The sequence below is a fragment of the Ahaetulla prasina genome, chromosome 5 (assembly GCF_028640845.1).
Source record: "Ahaetulla prasina isolate Xishuangbanna chromosome 5, ASM2864084v1, whole genome shotgun sequence".
NCBI lineage: Eukaryota > Metazoa > Chordata > Lepidosauria > Squamata > Colubridae > Ahaetulla > Ahaetulla prasina.
Window position 1 is genome coordinate 54,845,496 of NC_080543.1, and position 20,705 is coordinate 54,866,200.

General features: G+C 33.2%; 1 protein-coding gene across 1 annotated transcript in view; it reads right to left on the reverse strand.

Moving 5' to 3' along the window:
• Window positions 1-20,705, reverse strand: part of GRIK1 (glutamate ionotropic receptor kainate type subunit 1) — a 181,260-nt gene that overhangs the window by 31,217 nt on the left and 129,338 nt on the right. Inside the window, exons 8-11 of the mRNA XM_058184958.1 lie at window positions 19,365-19,472; window positions 6,184-6,297; window positions 4,561-4,764; window positions 3,220-3,443 (exon numbers count right to left, since the gene is read on the reverse strand). Of these exons, the coding sequence (XP_058040941.1) occupies window positions 3,220-3,443; window positions 4,561-4,764; window positions 6,184-6,297; window positions 19,365-19,472 (650 nt within the window). The remainder of the gene's footprint in view (window positions 1-3,219; window positions 3,444-4,560; window positions 4,765-6,183; window positions 6,298-19,364; window positions 19,473-20,705) is intronic.

Sequence of the window (20,705 nt, forward strand, 5' to 3'; positions counted from 1 at the left end):
CATACCAACCTATGCCATATTCATACAAAATTTTAGATTTTAGGGTATTTTCAAATGATTTATAATATTTACAGTGCACATGTTGTAGTTGGTTTCTAACAGCAAAATGGAAGGATAGAATCGAGAACTATCGAATTACACCAAAAAAACAATTACCTCTTTGCCAAAGGGCACAATTTTCAAGCCTAGTATAAATATCAGACAAAATTCTTGTAGGTGCTGACTTTTATAGAGGTTATATTTCCCTATCAATTATTCCTATTCCTAGCTTTAAAATTATAAAATACATTATTTATTTATTTAAAAACAACAAATAATATTATGTGAACAGGTTTTAAATATGATGCCTAATCCAATTATCTTTCTTTTATTCACTCTAATGAAAAAGTCTGAGGACGTTAACATATTTTATTGAAGTTGTTATGGAAGAAACAAATAAAATTGGATTAAAATCTTAATTCTGAAGTCACCAGTTGCAGCTGTGCACAAAGTTATGCATATATCATTTCCTTTGGAGGTATTAAGAAAATGTCAGAATGAAAGTTTTGCATTAGGTGTAGGATGTAGAATAAATTCTAACTTTTACTTGTAGTTCAAGGCATCAGATACATCATCAATTAATGTCTCAAATTGCCAATACATCTTGTGTGTTCTAATTCTGCTGTTTTAAAATTCTATCTTCTAAAAATATTTCTAATTCTATTTTTTAAAATTAATTTCACAGTTACTCATTTATTCTCCATAGTAGAGCCTATTAATCAATAAACTTGACAACCTATGTAAAATGAAATGTAAAGGCAATTTGGAACTATGAATAGAAGGTTACTGATTTTTATATCATTTGAATATGCAATCAGTAGAAATTGTATAAGCCAAAGATATACTTGTTATTAGTAGAACTACTTTTATTTTCCATTTCTCAATACATTTTTCTATACACAGAATCCAAAATTCATATATGGGGCTACAAATGAAAGACCTTTAGAAAATAGCTTCCACAAGAATGACAAGCATATTAAATAAACTAAGAAACTTGGAGACAGAGAAATCCTTGAACAAAAGTATTATAAGCTAAAGTTGCCTTGTTTGCTTTTGTAGCTACATAATAGAAATATAAGCCCAAATCTTTTAACTATGAAGATCATTAAAAATAACATTTAGAAATAAGAATAAAAAGAGTGTGAATGCTTCTAATTTGGCTTCGCTGAATACTTTACTCATCTAGTGAAAATTGTAAAATGATCAAATCTTTATCCATTATCGAAAGGAAAGACACTAAATATACCAATTTTACTTTTTTGGGCAGTATTTGCATATCCCCAAACCCACTCTATGTCAAAAAAATGGCAAATGAAGTTTTTAATGAATACTTTTCATGTCTCTGGCATGAAAAAAAGTCTGTTTGGGAAATTCCTATCTTTGCCAGGACACCCTTTGTAAGAAGCTATTTAGATGTCCAAAGTGTTCTGCAAATTGGCATGGCAACCTTTTGAGATTACTATTCATTTTAGACTTCTTCAATGTGGAATCAAGCCCTTGTTAGTAAAGGTTCCAGGTAGCTGATTTTTATCCATCTTTCTCACAGTGGGAAAACAGAATAGTTTTCAGTCTTGCCTCATTACACATAGGAAAAAAATCTGGCAATGATGATCAGATGGTTATTAGTCATTCCAAAGTTGTTGATTTACAAATAGTCAAATCAGGGATTCACAGTACAGTGAGCATAGTTCATAAGCATTTATTGCTGCAAATGGTAGTTTTCAAGAGCATTGTATCAGATTTGCATGAAAATCAAGGCATTAATTCACTACCTGCCTTGCTTTTGACACATAGCACTAAGCAGAATATCTGTCTAAGATATTTTGTTACCACTGTTCTGTAAAGCATTGCCTTACATGAAATATGCAGTTTGGTGTGCCAAAAAATAATAGCTTGATAGTACCTGTGCTTTTAACAATCACTTCAGTGCTATTAAAATTATTTATTCAGTAGCTTTCAAATTTTTAATCTTCGAAAATCTGTCCATAGCAATACATTTTCAAGACGGAGATTTTACATTGCTGGAGATTTTGTTAAATGTTCTACAGACAGTTTATCATAAAAATTCTGCCTGATATCTATCTATCTATCTATCTATCTATCTATCTATCTATCTATCTATCTATCTATCTATCTATCTATCTATCTATCTATCTATCTATCTATCATCTTGGAAACATTGTTTGGCTACCATTATTGAACTTGCATGGTATACATTATACTTTTCCATCCAACTGTCCCACTTGCTTCACCAAAAATCCAATGGCTTCTCCTTTGGGTTAAGTAGAACATGGGATATGTAGGGATAAATAAGGAAAAAAAAGTGCCAAAGCTAGACAGAGACAGAAGGATCTTCCACATGAACTGGCATGATATATTTGTTCTTTTCTGTTATGGGAGGCAAGAACAGCTAGACCAAATATGAAAGATCACAATGTGCCTTATTACCATGGGATATCTATCAAGCTTTGGGTTCGAAATCCCTGTCATTCATCCAGAGCAGAGGTCCGCAATGTTTCCTACTTTGTGGACCAGTGGGAGATGGAGAGGGGATGATTCCCTGCCAGCAGCTGGCAAGCACATGCACATGTGGCATGCACTTGTGCCTGCCACTCTTATAAATGTAGTGTGTGCGCATGCACTTTCCTGCTATTCGTGCAAATGAAGATGTGTGCAATGTGGATGCGCCCTCGCTGTTTCCATGGCCTGGTTGCAATTCCCCCATGGCCCACAGATTGGGGACCCCTGATCCAGAGAATCTAAAGGTTCCTAGGAATATAATTTGAAAACCACCAAATAAAGTATTAACCTGAAAAAGCAGCAATACAAAGAATGAAATCCAGACAAGGGTACAAAGAAATTAACTGAACCTTTAGTTGTGTGCCTGCTTGTCCCTGGCAGGAAATGGTAGCTGAACTAGCTACTGTCACTGATCCAGCAGGTCTCTTTCCTTTCTTTCTGCGTAGATTGCAGCCACTCCAATAGCTTCCCAAATTCTTTCTCTTCCATTATTTGCTTTTATAGTATCCAGCTTGGCAGATTCACATTATTAGAGGGTAGTGATGCAGAAAATGTAACTAGATAATCATTTCTGAACCAAGAATAATTTACATGCCCAGAGGTATCACTCAGAGGAATGCATGTGTTTTACTATTACCCAAGTGGGGCCTTTAAACTCACCGTGCAATGACAAAGAGCACACAGCTGACTCCCAGGCAGGCTAGCAGCACATACATCCAAATATCAGCAGAAAGAGGGTTTAGAAAGGAGAAAACCCCAGGATTTGTGCCATTAGGCTTCCGGTACAAAATACTGATTCCCAGCGTCATGAATGGCTTTGAAAAGTCTATTACTTTTTCTCTTACGTAGGTAATAGTGAGGGGAGCAACTGCCAGGTCAGCTTTCTGGGAATACAAATTGAAGAATTATCTACTCATTTCTACTGTAGAAACAAATAAACATTTTTTTTATTGTATCAGTTACTCTCTCAAGCATCAGTATAGGTCAATAAATTTCAAACAAAAATGTTTTTCTCATTAAAGTTTGTTGAGAAAGAAACAGAAATGTGCAACATTATTGTATACATGTCTATTCAGCAGTAAGTTCCACTGTATTAAGGGATCTTACTTTCAGAAAAACACTGTAAGAAAACACACTTATGGTACCTTCTTTTTATTTATTCAAAAAGATATAGGATGCTTTTTAAATAATGTATTTTTATGATTACTGTATATGATTTAGTGTTTCATCCTTTTAGGCTCTTGAGCTGCTATGATGAAGTGCTCTTGGTAAACACTGAATATACCAAATCCATTACAGGTAATAGGAAAAGTGAAACTGAGAGATTCTAAAAGTGATGTTTTTCAAGGGAAATTTTCTTATAGAAATATAAATTTAAAGTGCAATTTACTTAGATTTGATTCTACAGTTCATCATGCCCCCTAGTCCATATATTAGTTGGCTGTTTCGTCTGTGTTCGAACAGCATATAATGTACATGTTGTGAGGAATGGGCTAATACAAAACATTACGCTCAATGAGTGAGTATAGCCTCTCCTTCCCAAATGTTAACTCAGCTATAAGGATCACAGTCAAAACTGATGGATGATAGCTGTGGTCCAGCAAGATATGAAGGACAACATTTTGATCATCTATGATCTAGAGAAGCAAGGAATATAAACCATTTATGTGAATAAAATTAGAAAAAAAGTGGCCATCAGCCATTTCTTCCTCCTATATCTCTAGTTAAGGGTACAGAATGTTCAGAGTTCTTAAAATATTTGCTTTACTAATTATTACATGATAGCTTGGCTCATAGTAAGGGAATTGCATTGCATGTAAAATTTTAAGATTACAGAACTTTTGCGGGGAAAAAAATCTCCCTATTCAAATTTTGTTCTTGTATCAAATAAGTACTTAATCTATAGAGGAAAAAGAAGTATGGGGGTCTAGTAGTTTATATGTTTCTTTTAGTGATCAATGCAAGCTGAAAAGAATGACCAAGATGACAATTCAATCTTACATGATCTATGAGTTCTTTGACCATCCCATTCCATTCTCCTTTGTCATTCTGGGCTCCATATTTTCCATCAGATACTAGTTTTACTTCATAGATGAAGCCTAAAATACTTGATAACTCCTTCAATAAATCCAGGCAGTAACCTTCAAATCGCTCATTACCATAGAGAGGTTTGTCAGATTTCTTGTACATGACATAGGGATCTTCCTGTATAAAAATACATAAGACATTCATAAAACCAGCTATTTTTAAAATACAGAAAAAGATTAGTGATATGCTAAAATGTACAGATGTTTAGCTTAATTTCAATATTTTATCTGAATCAATTATGTAAAACAGTAACTCTAGCTTAATTTATTTTCTGAGGTCATATAGTTAAATCTGATTAAGATAGTAAAAAGGAAACCAGGTTGCAAGGTTTGCTCAATATATTTATTCACACACTAAAAACAAACAACTGAAAATTTTAGGATGTACTAAATCATATAGTTGCTAGGATCACAGTATGGTAATTAAACCCAAGTTATTAAGCAAGAAAAAACTCCATACTCAAAACCACCTTGAGATTTCCTGCTTAGTTGTACAGTATATGGAACAGATAATTAAATAAGAAACACTGAGATAGTGTTTTCTAAGATTAATATTGTTATTGTGGTATTAGGATGTACTGCTGCCCAAGATGCAGCATGTGGTCATTCACTCACATTAAGGTGCAACCATATCACCCTGGTAAATAACATGGAAAATCTTACATTAATTTGTCAGTTCCTCCAGTGATAAGAAAATAATAATAATTAAGAATTGCTGATCTTTCATGAAGGATCTAAGGTTGTTGTTTTAGATGGATTCATTGTATGACATTGCAATAAATTATATGTTTTTAGTACCAAGATATCATTGAGTCATTTCACACAAATGTTTAAAACATTTTAAAAACATAATAAATAAAATGAGTTAAATTCTAAAATAGCCAAAGTCTGACGCGATGATACTATATATGAGAATCTTTCAAGAATTGGATAATTTATGAGTTATTGACCATCTTAATATTCTATGTTGTTTTTTAAAGAGACATAGCAACCAGTGATATTCCTGGGCATCAGACTGTCAACCTAAATTTTATATATAGTGTATATCCATTATTGTTCAGAGGTAGAATACATACTCATTTATTTCTTTTCATTTTCTTCTCAAGATTGGTTTCTCAAACTTGGCTTTGAAATAAAACATGAACACATTTCATCATAGACTCAAATACTACTACTATGTTATAATGCATTTGCTTTAATCAAATAAGTGAACTTGCCTAAATTGTTTGGAAACACGATGAAGTTAGGAAGAAAAATAGGAACACTTTCATCTGTGGCAAGATTTAGATAATTACCTCAGAGTATATGTGCTGTTAAATTGTATGGGTAACATCTACAAGGGTTTATGTTTACACTATATAAATCCCCAATTCTTATGAAGCTGGTACTACAGTACATTGTACTGAGAGCATCTGTAATACAAGTTTGTGATTGATTAAAAAAAATGCCTTTTTTTAATTAGATAGGCTAATATTACAAAGCAAATCAAATATCTGTAAGAAAAGCAAAGAAAACTAACCTATATACCAGAACTTACCAAAATAGTGGTGACTATGAGTGTCCGGTTTGCTAGTGAATCTGTTATATTGGTAGACCGGTCTTTATTGCAGCTAGTCATATTAAGGCCACGGTTTGAGTTCCAAATCCCAATCTATATAGAAGAAATTGAATATATGACTGCTAACCAGTAATGTTAGGAAAATGTCTTTATACAAATGAATGTGTATTATGGATCTGTTGTGGAGATTTTATTTATGATTCACATCACAGCAGCAAACTAAAACAGCAGCTATAACAGATACTAAAGGCATGGACCAGATATATTTGAAACTACCAATCTACAAAATGATGGATTAGCAACACAATCAGTTACATGAAATACACTGCTGAGATGGGATTAATTATAAGGGAGTGATGTTAGTTGCATATTAGTTACCAGAACTACTTTGTCTTAGAATACATGAGTTTTACATATTGCTTTTGTCTTTTTAATGAATGTTTTGAAAATGGAAAATAAAAACCTGTTTTTCATAAAACACACTAACAGTATGCTAACAGGCATAATCACTAATCCTTTTTTTCTTTGCTGAAAGCAGTGATTAGTTAACTATTCTAATGATGGAATTAATAAAATGATCACTGATCAGTGACACTTGGAAAATTGAAGCTGAGTGGAAAAAATTGAAGCTGAATGAAAACAAGAGAGATGATTTCCCAACTTCTTGACTAATATTTACAGAACATTATAAATGATTTGGCCCTGAAGAATTTCAAGGGAACGTGATACAATCTAGTTGTGTGAATTTAAATTACAAAATGGGAATGGCATAGTTATAAAATCAACCTTGCATAATTTCATCTTTAAGTTTAATGGTATTTGAGTTTAATGGAATTGTAGCAGAGGAACCACAGAATACTATAGTTGGCAATTATTAGTCAGTTATTCTTTTTTACAATGTAAACACCAGCTTCAGGGACGATCCAGCAGCATTAGGGAAAAAAGTGATTATTCTTGGCTATTCTTGGTTATAGTAGATAAGGGAGATCCACTCCAGGCACTATTTACATTGGCAGGGGAGGCTCCATTAAGGTTATTTACTAATACAAATAACAGGACTGGAGGTCTTTTTGTTCAGCTGAAAGGAATAATTTCCCATGATTTATATTTGCTTTGAAGATTAATACCATGATTTCATAAATGTCATATTTCAGTGAGTGGGTGAATTTTTAAAGATCTGACTCAGATATAAACAGGTTGAATAACCATTTGTTACCTAGCAAAAAAGGAAACTACATAAGAAAGGGCAATTAATCTGTCAAAATTATTCCTAGGTTTTAAGAGTTAGAAGAGAAACTGGAGCAAGGCATAAAGAAAGAAATCAGAAAAACAAAAATGTTTTCAGAAACTTACAGTGAAAAATGACAGTAATTATCTCGTTCATGATTAACCATGAGAGCAGATCCCTCAAGGATCAACCTATTGCCCCAGCCACAGCAGGTTAATGAAATCACTTTTGGGAGGCAAAACTACAAATGCTAAAATTAGACAATGGACATATCTCTTCCATAAACACACTGAGCATCCATTTGATCAGGTTTATAGTTTATATGTTTATACTTCATGCCTATGAGATCTTTACTGAGATAACCAGTGATAGATTCATTTCTAAGCTTCCAGAAAATCATATGTAAGTCCGTCAAATAAGACACATCTGAATCTACCGTATTTTTCAGACTATAAGATGCACTGGAGCACTCACCTTAGTTTTTGGGGAGGAAAATAAGAAAAAAGCTGATTAGTGGGTGGATGGCCTCCCGGAATACCCCCAACAGCTGTTCCCAGAGGTGAACTTTAGCAACAGGTTCGTTGGTTGTGAGATCTGCGCCTTGCTTTTTTTCCCGCTTCTGAAACCTCCCATTCAGAGGCTTTTTTTTCAGCCTCTGAAACCTCCCTTTCAGAGGCTGGGCGGGGCTACATTTGGTGTATAAGACACACTCAAATTTTCACCCTCTTTTGAGGGGGGAAAGATGCATCTTATTCTCTGAAAAATATGGTACATTTTGTTGAACAAGTAGCAATAGACACTAGTAGATCTTTAAGAATATCATTATTTAATGTTTTCACCAGGAAAATGACATAATGGCTCCCTTGACTGATCACAAAAAATTCAGTATAAATAACACCAGAATTAGAAATCATCAGATTATACAATGTACATATAGCAGAAAATATAGTTGTTAACAAATTACTAGGATAAAAGACAGTGAAACCGAAAAAAAAAAATTATAGTAGAATTTTTTTAAAAAAATTAGGAAGTAGATAGAAAGGGCTACACAAGGGTCCTCCAGCATAGTGGATATAATTAAGAAAAAAATAATGAAATGATTTCAGAATGGTGGAAGAAGTATATTAGAGATTAGCATGGTGCTAATTGAAATGAATTCTGTAAATGTTAATGTCAAAACAAAATGATGAAAATAGTCATAAATATTGTGAGTAGGTTCAAATAATTTAAGGATACATGTGTTGACAGTGTAACTGGAGACATGTTAAAATATGTAACTGGAGAAATGTTAAAATATTTTTGCTTAAGGAGAGATTATTCAGCACGTATCTCAAGTCTGTATCTGTGCTTGATGTCTAGAAGAATGCTGTTATTGTTTTCTCACATGAATCAGAATGTCACAAGGTTGAATATATAAACCATAGAAAGATTTATTTATTTTATTTATATGTCTGCTAACGAAGAAGCAGAGTTTGGGCAGTTTATAGAATTTGCGTAATAAAACAGACTGCAAAATCAGAATAAAGGTTATTAAAATAATGAATAAGATGAAAACTAGAATTCTATAAAGTAGGGGCTAAATATAGAAGTTTTTTTCCCTGCTTCTGGAAAGCTATGGGAGTCATATGAACTTCAGAGGAAAAACTACTCCAAAGGGGAGCTGCTACAGAGAATGCTCAATTAGTGTAATTTTCCCTCAGATGAAGATGATTGTTTAGGTATACCAGGAAAACAATTTCTTGTTTGATGTACTAATTGCCATCTGATGATCAGTCTCAATGTGAGATTGACCTTGCTCACTTTTCACTCCCAGTAGCATCCATCCCTTTTTTTACAAAGTTTAGAAAAAAGACACAAAATGATGAACATACCAATAGTCCTGTTTTGTCCTATTTTCCCAACAACAGCAATCCTGCAAGGTAAATTGCACTGAGAAAGAATGACTGGCCCAATGCCACCTAGTCAGCTATCATGCCTAGTGGGACTACAACTCACAGTCTTACTGCGTCTATCATCTTGTTCACAATTTTATTTATTACAAATAGACCTGACAGTAAATCCTCCTGAGTCTGGAATGCCTAGCAATCCAGTAATCTAATTCCCAGGTTGAAGCTGGGAGGCCAGAAGGAAGATTGGAATCAGATTTTGAATTTATTTTCCCCTGAAGCAGCTTGAAAAATTAATCGGTTGTTTTGCAGAATTCTGACTGAAAGAAGCACAAACTGTACTTTTTGCTCTTCAACAGACGGTAGATAATTGCATTTGATTTAGAGAAAGTATATGATAAGTAGGAGAAAACAATGGCATTTTTCATGAAAATGGAGTTGAAGGATTGTTGCTAAATGGCTTAAGAATAGTATATGATGGAAATTCAACATGAATGAAAGTAAATTGCAATTTTAGAAAATAATTAAACAGAGAGAGAGAAAAACAAGGATTATTTAATGTATTTATGGATCAATGTACAAAGAATGTTTGTGATGATGTTAGAGGTATGCTGGCAGGAAATGTGAATGTGTGTGTATATTTGAACACACACACAAGTTATATATAAACTGGAACAAGTAAATAAATGTTTACTAATGATGGAGACATGGATAGAGACATTTTAATACACTATGTGCAAATTCTTTTAGGAAAATAGCAAGTAACGTGTAGTTTGATGATATGGGTGAATGTGTGTCAAAAGAAAAAAGTAAAAATCAAGACATATAATTGTGTGCTTCTGTCTCCTTTATTCCTAGAAGTGAGACTTAGCTATGTCACAAGAAACAAAAAAATAATGTGGAATGTGGTGGTAATGGGTGAGTTTTGAAGCATGCATGTGTCATCTATGGTCAAAAATGAATGGATGATGAATGAATATAAAGCAGGGGTCTCCAACTTTGGCCACTTTAAGCCTTGGCGGACTTCAACTCCCAGAATTCTGGGAGTTGAAATCCGCCAAGGCTTAAAGTTGCCAAGGTTGGAGACCCCTAATATAAAGTATATAAATATAAAAATGAGTGACAATGTGGAAAAAACTTATTGGGATGGTTTAGGTATGAATATATGAAGAATATGTGAATGAACTAAGAGGGGGGAAAAAAGAGAAGACTAAAAAAGTTCTGGTTGGTCTTTTCTCAAATATCGAAATCTGATGGCAAACTCAAAGCAGAACTATACTTATTTTCTACTTCTACAAATTCAGAATAACAGTGCCATTGTTTCAGAGAATTATATGCATTTATAAAGAAATCAATTCAACAGCATTGATTCTAAAATTAAGAATGCTATTATATCATAAAGTAGGGTTATTTCTTTTTTTCCAGAGAAGTATACCATTATACAAGAACCAGAGAAACCTCTAGATGCTGATGGAATCCAAGTTCCATATATTCTATCCAAAATGCCCAGGAAAGGGAGAATTAAAATGATAGTCCATTTAAAAATGATAAGTTAATGGTTGTCCTCTTTCTCTGGGCAGTAAAGTCATAAAAATAAGAAGCTGCTGCATACTAACCTTGACCAATCATCTAATTTCTCTGGTGTTGATCAGCACAGCAAATTTCAGATCTATGCTTCCCAGCTACTTGAGATGTATTGACTTAACCAAGATTACTGGTTATTGAGAATGCTCGGCAAATTATTTCCTCTTTTTCTCCATCCCTGCTATTTTCCTCTGTTTCTACCAAAGGGCATATTTATTGGTACACCTTTTCTCTCCTGATCTCTTTCTTAAGTCTGACTTGCTTTTCTGCTGGCTCCAATCATACCCTGACAGCGTTAAAGCCACAATCTTTTGGATGTAAAGATTCTATGCTTTCACAAGTTGCCATCTTATACCGGTATTTTAAAATATATTAAAATGTGTTTGAAATACAGGCAATGAGAAATTATAAAAACATCAGTATAAAAACAAAAACTAAAACCAACCAGCACAGTCACAAACAGTACAAGATAAAATATAGAACTACAATACATTAATATTAGTAGGATGACAGTGTTAGTTAGTTTTACAGAAGTGAAAGATTAGAATTGTGTTTGAAGGAATAACATCACAGATCACATCACTAGAGGGAATTCAGGCTTATTGCAGTTTAGTGACAATTCACAGTGAGAAATACTTCCCAACACATGAACTGAAGAAGTACCAAATTAAATTAATTTAAAATAAACTCCCTTCACATATATTATTACATGTCCGATTGTGGATGATAGTTATCACTGATAATAAAAATATCAAGAGCATGCAAATTAGTTCTGATTCTGAATTTGAGACTTTGACTCAAGAAACCAGACTTATTTGGCTTCATTAATTTTTTTTTTTTTACATTTATATCCCGCCCTTCTCCGAAGACTCAGGGCGGCTTACAGTGTATAAGGCAATAGTCTCATTCTATTTGTATATTTACAAAGTCAACTTATTGCCCCCCCAACAATCTGGGTCCTCATTTTACCTACCTTATAAAGGATGGAAGGCTGAGTCAACCTCGGGCCGGGCTTGAACCTGCAGTAATTGCAGGCTGCTGTGTTCTAATAACAGGCTTCTAACAGCCTCAGCTATTAATGAATTTATAACAATAAAAAGTTTAATAATTAGATATTTTATTAGGAATATAGTTCAAACTAAATATACTGAGCTAATAGGTGCATTATAAAAAAATACTATATTTCCTGATTAATTTATTTGTAGTACAAAAATATGTGATACAAGAGATTTAAGAAAAAGGAAGTAATTCTATTTAACTACTTTTTTCAATATGCAAGGGAATTTATTATGGATACATTACCTTTCATTCCAGTGAACAGTTCTCAATATGTCTCTTATGTGGGCAGAAGTGTTCTTTGATCAAAATGATCAAAAATAATTTACATCTATATTATAACTGATATTGGTTTTTATATACGCACATGCCCATATATATTATATTAGTCCATATTAAGCCAAAAATATTATTCAATATCATCCACAGTAATGTTGCATTGATCAAAATGATCTTTGTAGCTGCATCCAGTGCTCATTAGAACAAAAAGGTGGATTATAAGTCAAGTTAAAGGAATCTCATCCAATCATTATAAGGTACAAATTGATGGTAAATCAATATCTTGAAATGCATTTAGCACCCTTTCTATTAAATCTTTTCCTAACCTTTACAAATTCTTGAAAGAGGGAGATCTTTATTCATTCATAAAAGCAGAATGAGAATTTAATTTTGATTTTTGGCAGTACAGCTAATATTTTGGTTGACTATGATTTCGATTAAACCAGGTTGATAACATCATTGTGCTCTAAATTGTAATTATTATGTATTCATCCCAGTCTATTGTGTAGGAAGACTTCCTATATGATCAAAAATCTGTTTTGCACAGGAAAACACATTCAAATATATTGTCTCTAAACTGCAATTTAATACAATTTTTCAAAATCCCAAGGAATAGTTTGAGACTTGAAGTAACAGTTCCTTACACAGCTTGTCTAGATACAAACCTTCTTCCAAACTTTATATAAATGATTAGAAACTTCACCAGCAACCTTAATTTATAAAAGAACAAAAAAGAACACATAACAATTCTTCATTAAAAATAAAATGCAAAACTATTATAATTGTATACTTAGATTTTCATTATAATTCTCTAATAGCATTAAGGTTTACTGAGTTAATTATTGCTGGATTATTAGATTTAATAATTAATAGTACTGATATTTCATCTATCTAAATTAGAAATGCCCTCATATTGATTTTATTTCACTTTTTCATATTTCTTCACATGCGTTTTCTACAGGCCCTTTCTCTCTGAAACTTCACAAAATGCATTTTGCTTGTAATTAATATATGGATCTGTACTAGATCTGAGCATTTTTTCTTCTGTTCTATTCTTGTAATATATAAATAAGTACTACAGTACAATTATCATATATGCTGTCAGGAATAACTTGGACAATCCTTTTCACTTTAATAGCTACATAGTTTCTGTTGTAAACTAGAAATAGGTTTTGACATAATGAATTGACTAATTAATGAATGAATTCTTTTATTGAAGAAAGTTGGTTCATCAATAAAGTAGCTAAATGAGATGAATCAAGCTAAGGAATATACATCATATAAGACTGAATTTGAAATTGAATTAACTTTCTATTATGTGGTTTCAACCAATTTGTATGTATCACAAACTAAAGCTTTGTGAGAAGTATAACATTTGAATATTGCAGATATACAGTACTATGCATGTGAAAAGATTCTACCGTTGTCTGTCACTTTTCCAAAATAGGGAGAGAAGGGGATAAACAAGTAAAGTTGAATCCGTAACACTGAACTGGGTTCAAACCGGACTATATGGTCATTATTAATTTCTAAACCAGATCTAATCTTATGGGATTCTAAAGCCCATCGATAGAATAATATAATATGATAGTTTTGCTTATATATGGACATCTAATTGAAAAAGTTAGCAAAATATGAACTTGAACAAATGGCATGATGTCACCTCAGGCAAATATAGTGTTTGTGAAGGATACATATTTAGAGGGTTTAAGAAAAATCTCTGTCCACCCAGTCTGAACACACAGATGCAATGATTTACCAAAGTAATTTGGTAAAATAAACTATTTGTGTCTCTCGCCCTGAACACATATCTTTTTCTTCTTCAGAGATTTGTCCATACTGTATATAATTGTGAGCATTAGCTATGTGGGTGTTTGTGATGAATGTGGAAGTAGGGCTATGTAAATTCCCAAAGAGACTCACAAATGCTTACTTCTTATAAGGAAAGATGAAGTCTATAAGATCATTTTTATGCCAATAAGGCTAATTTGCAGAGGAGTCAAAATTTGTATGCTATGAAAAAACATAAACCATCCCTGATGCTTCCATTACAGATATGGAGCTATATGTGAGCACCACCATCTATTAAATTCATCTGTGCATGCATTACACAAATTGTGGCATTACAATAAAGTGGCATATCAAAATGATACCGGTTTCCAGATTCAAATGTAGACCAATATATCTATTATTCAGTATATATACATTTGACTGATCTTGGGTTTAGTTTGTCAAAATCCTATATATGCCTCCAAAGTTAAGCTTATGTTTTCAAATTTGTCACCTTTGAACCTCAGCACAAGATCATGGACAATTCCTAGTTTCAGATATTGTGGATCCTTGTCTACCTACACAATATGCTGTGGCTTTCTATAAATAATTAGAATTCTACACCAATTCTTAGATATAAAGGCATACCAATTAAACTGAAGTTTTTCAACATACAGCAGAATATACAATATATTTGTGCATTTGAACAGCTGTAAATATAAATTATCATAGACTGGAAGAAACCATTTTTCACTCATACATATATTATTAAACTCTTAGATATAAGTAAAAAGAAGTATTGTATATCCATTCCCTTTCAAACATATAGCACAATCAATTTATTAAAATTAAAACATGAAAATAAGTAAATAGACTTTATATTTCTAATACATTTATTTCTTTGAGTTATTATTGATTCATAGTTTATATACATTTTTATATTCCAATGTTCAAGGCAGCTTACAGGAATCTACAGGTTACCTATTACACACCGGATCTATATTATATTCAAAGGCTCATTTTTGTTTTCCATATTTGTTCCAAAAGAGATTCATTATAAACATAATACAGATGCAAACAAGTTTGCTTTATTTAGCTGGAGGAAAGTGAAAAAAATGTCACTTTGAGTAATGAAAAAGCATTCAGATATTAAATAATGACACTCAGCAAATCAAATAACATTTAGTGTTAATAGTATCAATAACAATAGTCGAAATAGCATGCACACAGCTCTTCAAAACTAATTATAAGGATTTGTATCCATTCTTTGGCAGTGAGAGAATAATAAAGGGCCAAAATATCAGTATATTTGTAACAAGTTTTACAGGAAAACATGTGCATAAATGTTTAGATTGGTTAAAAAAGATCACCTGTTTCAGATTTGTTTTGAGCATGTAGTTCCTAGTCATTCTTGCAAATTCATAAAGCTTCTAATTATGTAGGAGCTATCATATTTATCATTAAAAATAAAAGTTACATGAGCTGTAAGAAGTTGTACAAGAATTATATTAAAGACACATATTACAAGTAAATAATTGGATAACTTCACACTAGTGCTGTCAATTGGTACAAACCATGAAGTGTATATTGTTACAAAAATAGTGAAGTAAATAGGATATTCACAGGAGTGAAGAATGTCCTTGCAAGTAGAGCCTTTTGGGGAGCAAGGTGGAAACCATTCCAGACTACAAATGTTTTCCCACAGATGTTCCATTTACCTATTATTGGTCCACTTACTTATTATCAGTTTTATCAGTGTACGCTCTGATGGCTTCTTTTCTCTAGTCCTGCTTGAAAGGTAGATTGCCTCAAATCAGTTCAAGAAGCTTTTCATCCTTAACTAGCTAATGGAATGCTTGTGGAATCAGCTAAAGTTTATCTTTTTAAAATAGAACCCCAGATTAAAAAAAACCTGATGTTCAGAAACTATTCAATAAAAGGAAAAAAATCACAGAAATAGCTCACTGTCTGGTGTAAGTGTCTTTGAACTTAATTTTTAGGAAATGGAATGGGCTACTTTTACAGTTGAGCAGCAATAACAAGAACTATAGCATACTCCTTTTCTAATATATTATAAAAATAATATAATATTATTTCTAAAAAATTACTCCAATAAGTCAGCAACAAAAATATAAAGTGGCTCTTCTATTACATCTAATCCTATATTGCAGATTTTAAAAAACAAGGCGAGGCTGTCTAAGAGATTATAATTCTACACCTGGCCCTGGCTCCAATTAGTTTTGATACGCATAATTCTAGATTAAAATTTTAGTGCATGAAAATTACTAGCAAACGAAATCTATAAAATCTCAAATAATGAAAAATTTATTGAACTATATTTATTGAAACTGAGCTACCCCTCTTGAAATTCCTGCTTGATGTGAAATGATCGATAGCCAGCAACTGATTCCTCCTGTTTTGAATTCACTAACTCGAGATCAGATCAACAAGCCTCCTGAAAACATCAAACAATAAAATATCGATATAGGTTCTGATTAAACTTTTAGGACCTATTAGTGTCTTCTCTTCCTTCTGTGGCTGATGATGGGAAACACACACACATGCATACCACACACACATAAAAATATCAGCACTTCAGCTGAAAAAGAACTAAAGAAGCAAAAGAACCAGGGGTGAAATGCTTTGAAGCCTGCTATCAGTTCGCTTCACGTGTTCATGAGCGGTGTATGCCAAAGCGTGCTTTGCATCCATGGGCACCGCAGGCGCTACTGCACAGTGCTGAAAAACAAGGATTAAGAAGCCTTTTCTGAGTCTGCAAAGGTAGAACAGTGAGGGGGAGGAACAGCTGTGCTGCACAATTTAGATTTGCCAGAAAGCAGAATTTCCTTGCCTGCCTGTCAGCAGTTCAAGTCTCACCGACTCAAGGTAGATCCAGCCTTCTGTCCTTCAGAGATGGGTAAAATGACCTAGATTGTTGGGGGTAATATGTTGACTCTGTAAACCGCTTAGAGAGGGCTGTAAGACACTGTGAAGTGGTATATAAGTCTAAATGCTATTGCTATTGCTATAATTATGTTACAAAGTTTCTTACAAAAAAAAGGGTTCCATTCCATGATGAGTTCCAAGTTTGGGATCTCTCCATAATGGATCTTTCCTTAGACCACTGGATCTTAGCGTCCAGTTGGATCTTATTCTTGGGCAGTGCATGACAGAGCATGAAAATAAAGTCAACCTTTCACACACCTTTTCACATTTCTGTGGTAAACAGATTGAACTAAAGATGAATTAGATATGTATAAAAATAATTCAGGAAATTAAAAATGTGTAGAACTTATCTCTTATTAATCCTATACCTGGCATTTATTTTAAAAGATCAGATATGCACCATTTTTCAGTATTGCTTCATTGAAGAACTGACTTTTATGTTTTGTGCCAATTGACAGCCCCTCTGGAGAAACCTAGATCAATGACCTTGAAATGAAGAATTGCATAGGACACAAATAGGTGAGATAATGCAAAGCATGTGACAGCAATACCAGGTCTTTCAAGCTCATCTAAAAAGCATGAACAATACACTGTTGGACATTCTCTGAACTTGATTGGGGTAATAGTATAAATAACAACCTTTGTTTAGAGGCTTTAAATACATTGGGGCTTATTGAACGAAAGCACTATAGTACATCAAACAGCATCTTTTTTTTAAAAAAAAAATCCACCATCAAGATAAGGCTGCATAGAAGAGCCCATATAAACCGATTGCTTTCTTGAAAGCTTTGTTAATAATTTCAAAGAGAAGATGGTGAACAATGGAAGAACTATAATGGTGATAGCTTTTGAATAAAACAAACCAGATCATGGCCTGCTGCAGCCAGCATACAATAATTTCAGAATTTGCTTACATCGCCCAGTGAGTGGGTCAGAGCACCATTAAGCAGTAGCAAAGATGTACCTGAGTAAACTCTTTGCTGTTATTTAGTGGTTATTAATTCTTGCAGGCCGGACCTGTACTGATAGAACATCCAGTACTGTGCCATCATTGCTTCACGTTGTCTCCAAAAGCAATGTGTATGCAAGCTTCAGGCAGAAAGCAGTACTGTTCCTCAAATATTGGTACTATTGATCACATATGGTGGAATGTGAGATTTACCATGAGACCAGAGAAGTTTTCTTATAACCTTGGTAGAGAACATAGAAGGAACTCTTTGGTAACAACTAAATAAGTAAATAAGACAGTAAAGCAATGTCCTGACTTGGATTTTACTGTGTTAGCAAAACACTCTAAAAGTCATTTTCTGATCTTGGGAGAATAAAGAAATTGATTTTGTTTTCTTATCATTTTGCTTATGATAGCTATAACAGTTTTGAAAATTTGAGGAAGAAAAAAAGAGATAACGAATCCTCAGAGGGAGACCACATGCTTAGATGAAAGATCAACAACATGAATGCACAAATCAATTTTTCCAGGTAAAAAGGAGATTTGCAAACCAACTAGAAAAGATAAGTTTAGGTTGGAAATCTATTACATTACATTAAAGATTGTTCAAAAAATATTCTCCATATATAATAGAAACAAATTTATCTAATTTGATGACCTTGCACAAGGCCTCTGAAAAACAGGATTCTTTCAAGAGGTGGCCAATGTTCTTGGGATAGCTTGATACAAAGCTAATCAAATTTACTGTTCTTTAAAATAAAAACATTTCCTTCTTTTTTTAAGATAACAGAAATGGATGGGATAGTTCTAAGCCCACACACTATACTGTGAAAGTTGTTCATAATAAGGCGCTTGTGAAATGTTACTATCCCCATTTCAAATTATGAACAAACTAGAGCCTTCTCCAAACTAACCCACTTAAAAGTATTATGGTCTATAATGCTGCAGGGAAGATATTAAAAATAATTGATATGATGATGACAGAATGTAGGCTCAATTTAAAATAGTCATGGTCTCTACCCGGCATGATAGTAAGTAAGGAAGATATTGTCTTTATATCTAAATTTGTTTATATTAGCATATGGAATATGAAAAACAACACAATTTGCAGGATTCCTATCTTTTGCAGAAGAAAACAATAGTAGTCCTTTAATTTTATGGTATTTTATTTTAATACATTATTCTCTTAATTTTGCTGCCAATGTAAATAATTTTTAATAAAATGATATGATACTAGCAGTATTTTTTTTCAATTTGAGAAAAACATTAAATTTACATAGGTTGCTATGAGAAGGAAGTGGTGGAGAAAAGCCTTGAAAATTCATTTCAATGTGCCTTGGTCACCTTATGGTATAAATAACAATATAGCCACCTGTAGTCAACTAGGCCTTTAAATATCTACAGTCTTTCTGACTATACCATCTAGGTCACATTATGAATACAGCGGTACTAAACTGGTTACCTTTTCCATTCCTTCTTCCTTCAGGCTGATGATATCCAAATCAAAATCTTTTCTTAAACCATCTGTTTTGTTGAAAGAAATCCGTCCTGTCAAACCACTCCAGTGGCCCTAAAACACAGATTGAGAGGGAGATAGAAATATGATTTATTTTATTTATTTATGTATTTTATCAAGCATGTATTTGATAACAGATACAAGTCATTTCATGAATACATGAAATGAATACAAATAAAAGAAAACATTAGGACAGAGGTGGTAGGCACGCTGGTGCGCTTAAGCATGCCCCTTAAAGACCTCTTAGGAATGGGTGAGGTCTACAGTAGACAATCTAAGGTTAAAGTTTTGGGGATTTGGGGAAGAAACCACAGAGTCAGGTAGTGCATTCCAGGCGTTGACAACTCTGTTACTAAAGTTGTATTTTCTGCAATCTAGTTTGGATTGGTTTACCATGAGTTTGTATCTATTGTGTGCTCGTATATCATTTTGGTTGAAGCTGAAGTATTTATTGACTGGTAGGACATTGTAGCAGATGATTGTATGTACTACGCTTAGGTCAGACAGCAAAGTTCTAAGTTATCTAAGCCCAAAATTTCAAGTCTGATGGCATAAAGTATTTTGTTGTAAGCAGAGGAGTGGGGGACTCTTCTTATGAAATATCTCTGGACTGGTTCGATTGTATTAATGTTGATATATTTATGTTTTATATTTATTTATTTTGTCAATCATATATAAGATAACAGGTAAAAGTATAAACAAAACTTGGATACATGAAAAGAGTAAGTAAAAAGGAATATTAGGACAGGGGACGATAGGCACGCAGGTGCACTTATGCATGCCCCTTACAGACGTCTTAGGAATGGGGTGAGGTCAACAGTAGACAGTTTAAGCTTAAAGTTTTGGGGGTTTGGGGAATATACAGAGATATGCAGTGCGGGTTTCAGACAGATGAGCTGTGTTCAATAATTGGTCTGGTAAAAGTTTTGTATGCCCTAGTGTGTAGTTCAATATTACCAGAGAAGAAGCTACACAAGATTAATAACTCTTAATGTTTTTTTTAGCAATGCTGTTACAGTGAGCTCTGGCACTTATATCATTTGAGATGAGTACTCCAAGGACTTCGACAGAGTGAGGGTCGTCTGCTAGGTCATATCCACCCAGCTTGTATTTTGTGTTCTGATTTATTTATTTTTTTGCCAATGTGTAAGACAGAGCATTTGTTGGTTGATTATGTGCAGTATGTTTAGCTTCAGCTTTTAAAAATAAAAAATAGATGTGTAACTTCTATTCCTTGATATAATTACTTTTGAAACTGGTTAAAGTAGTCATGTTTGATTAATTCTA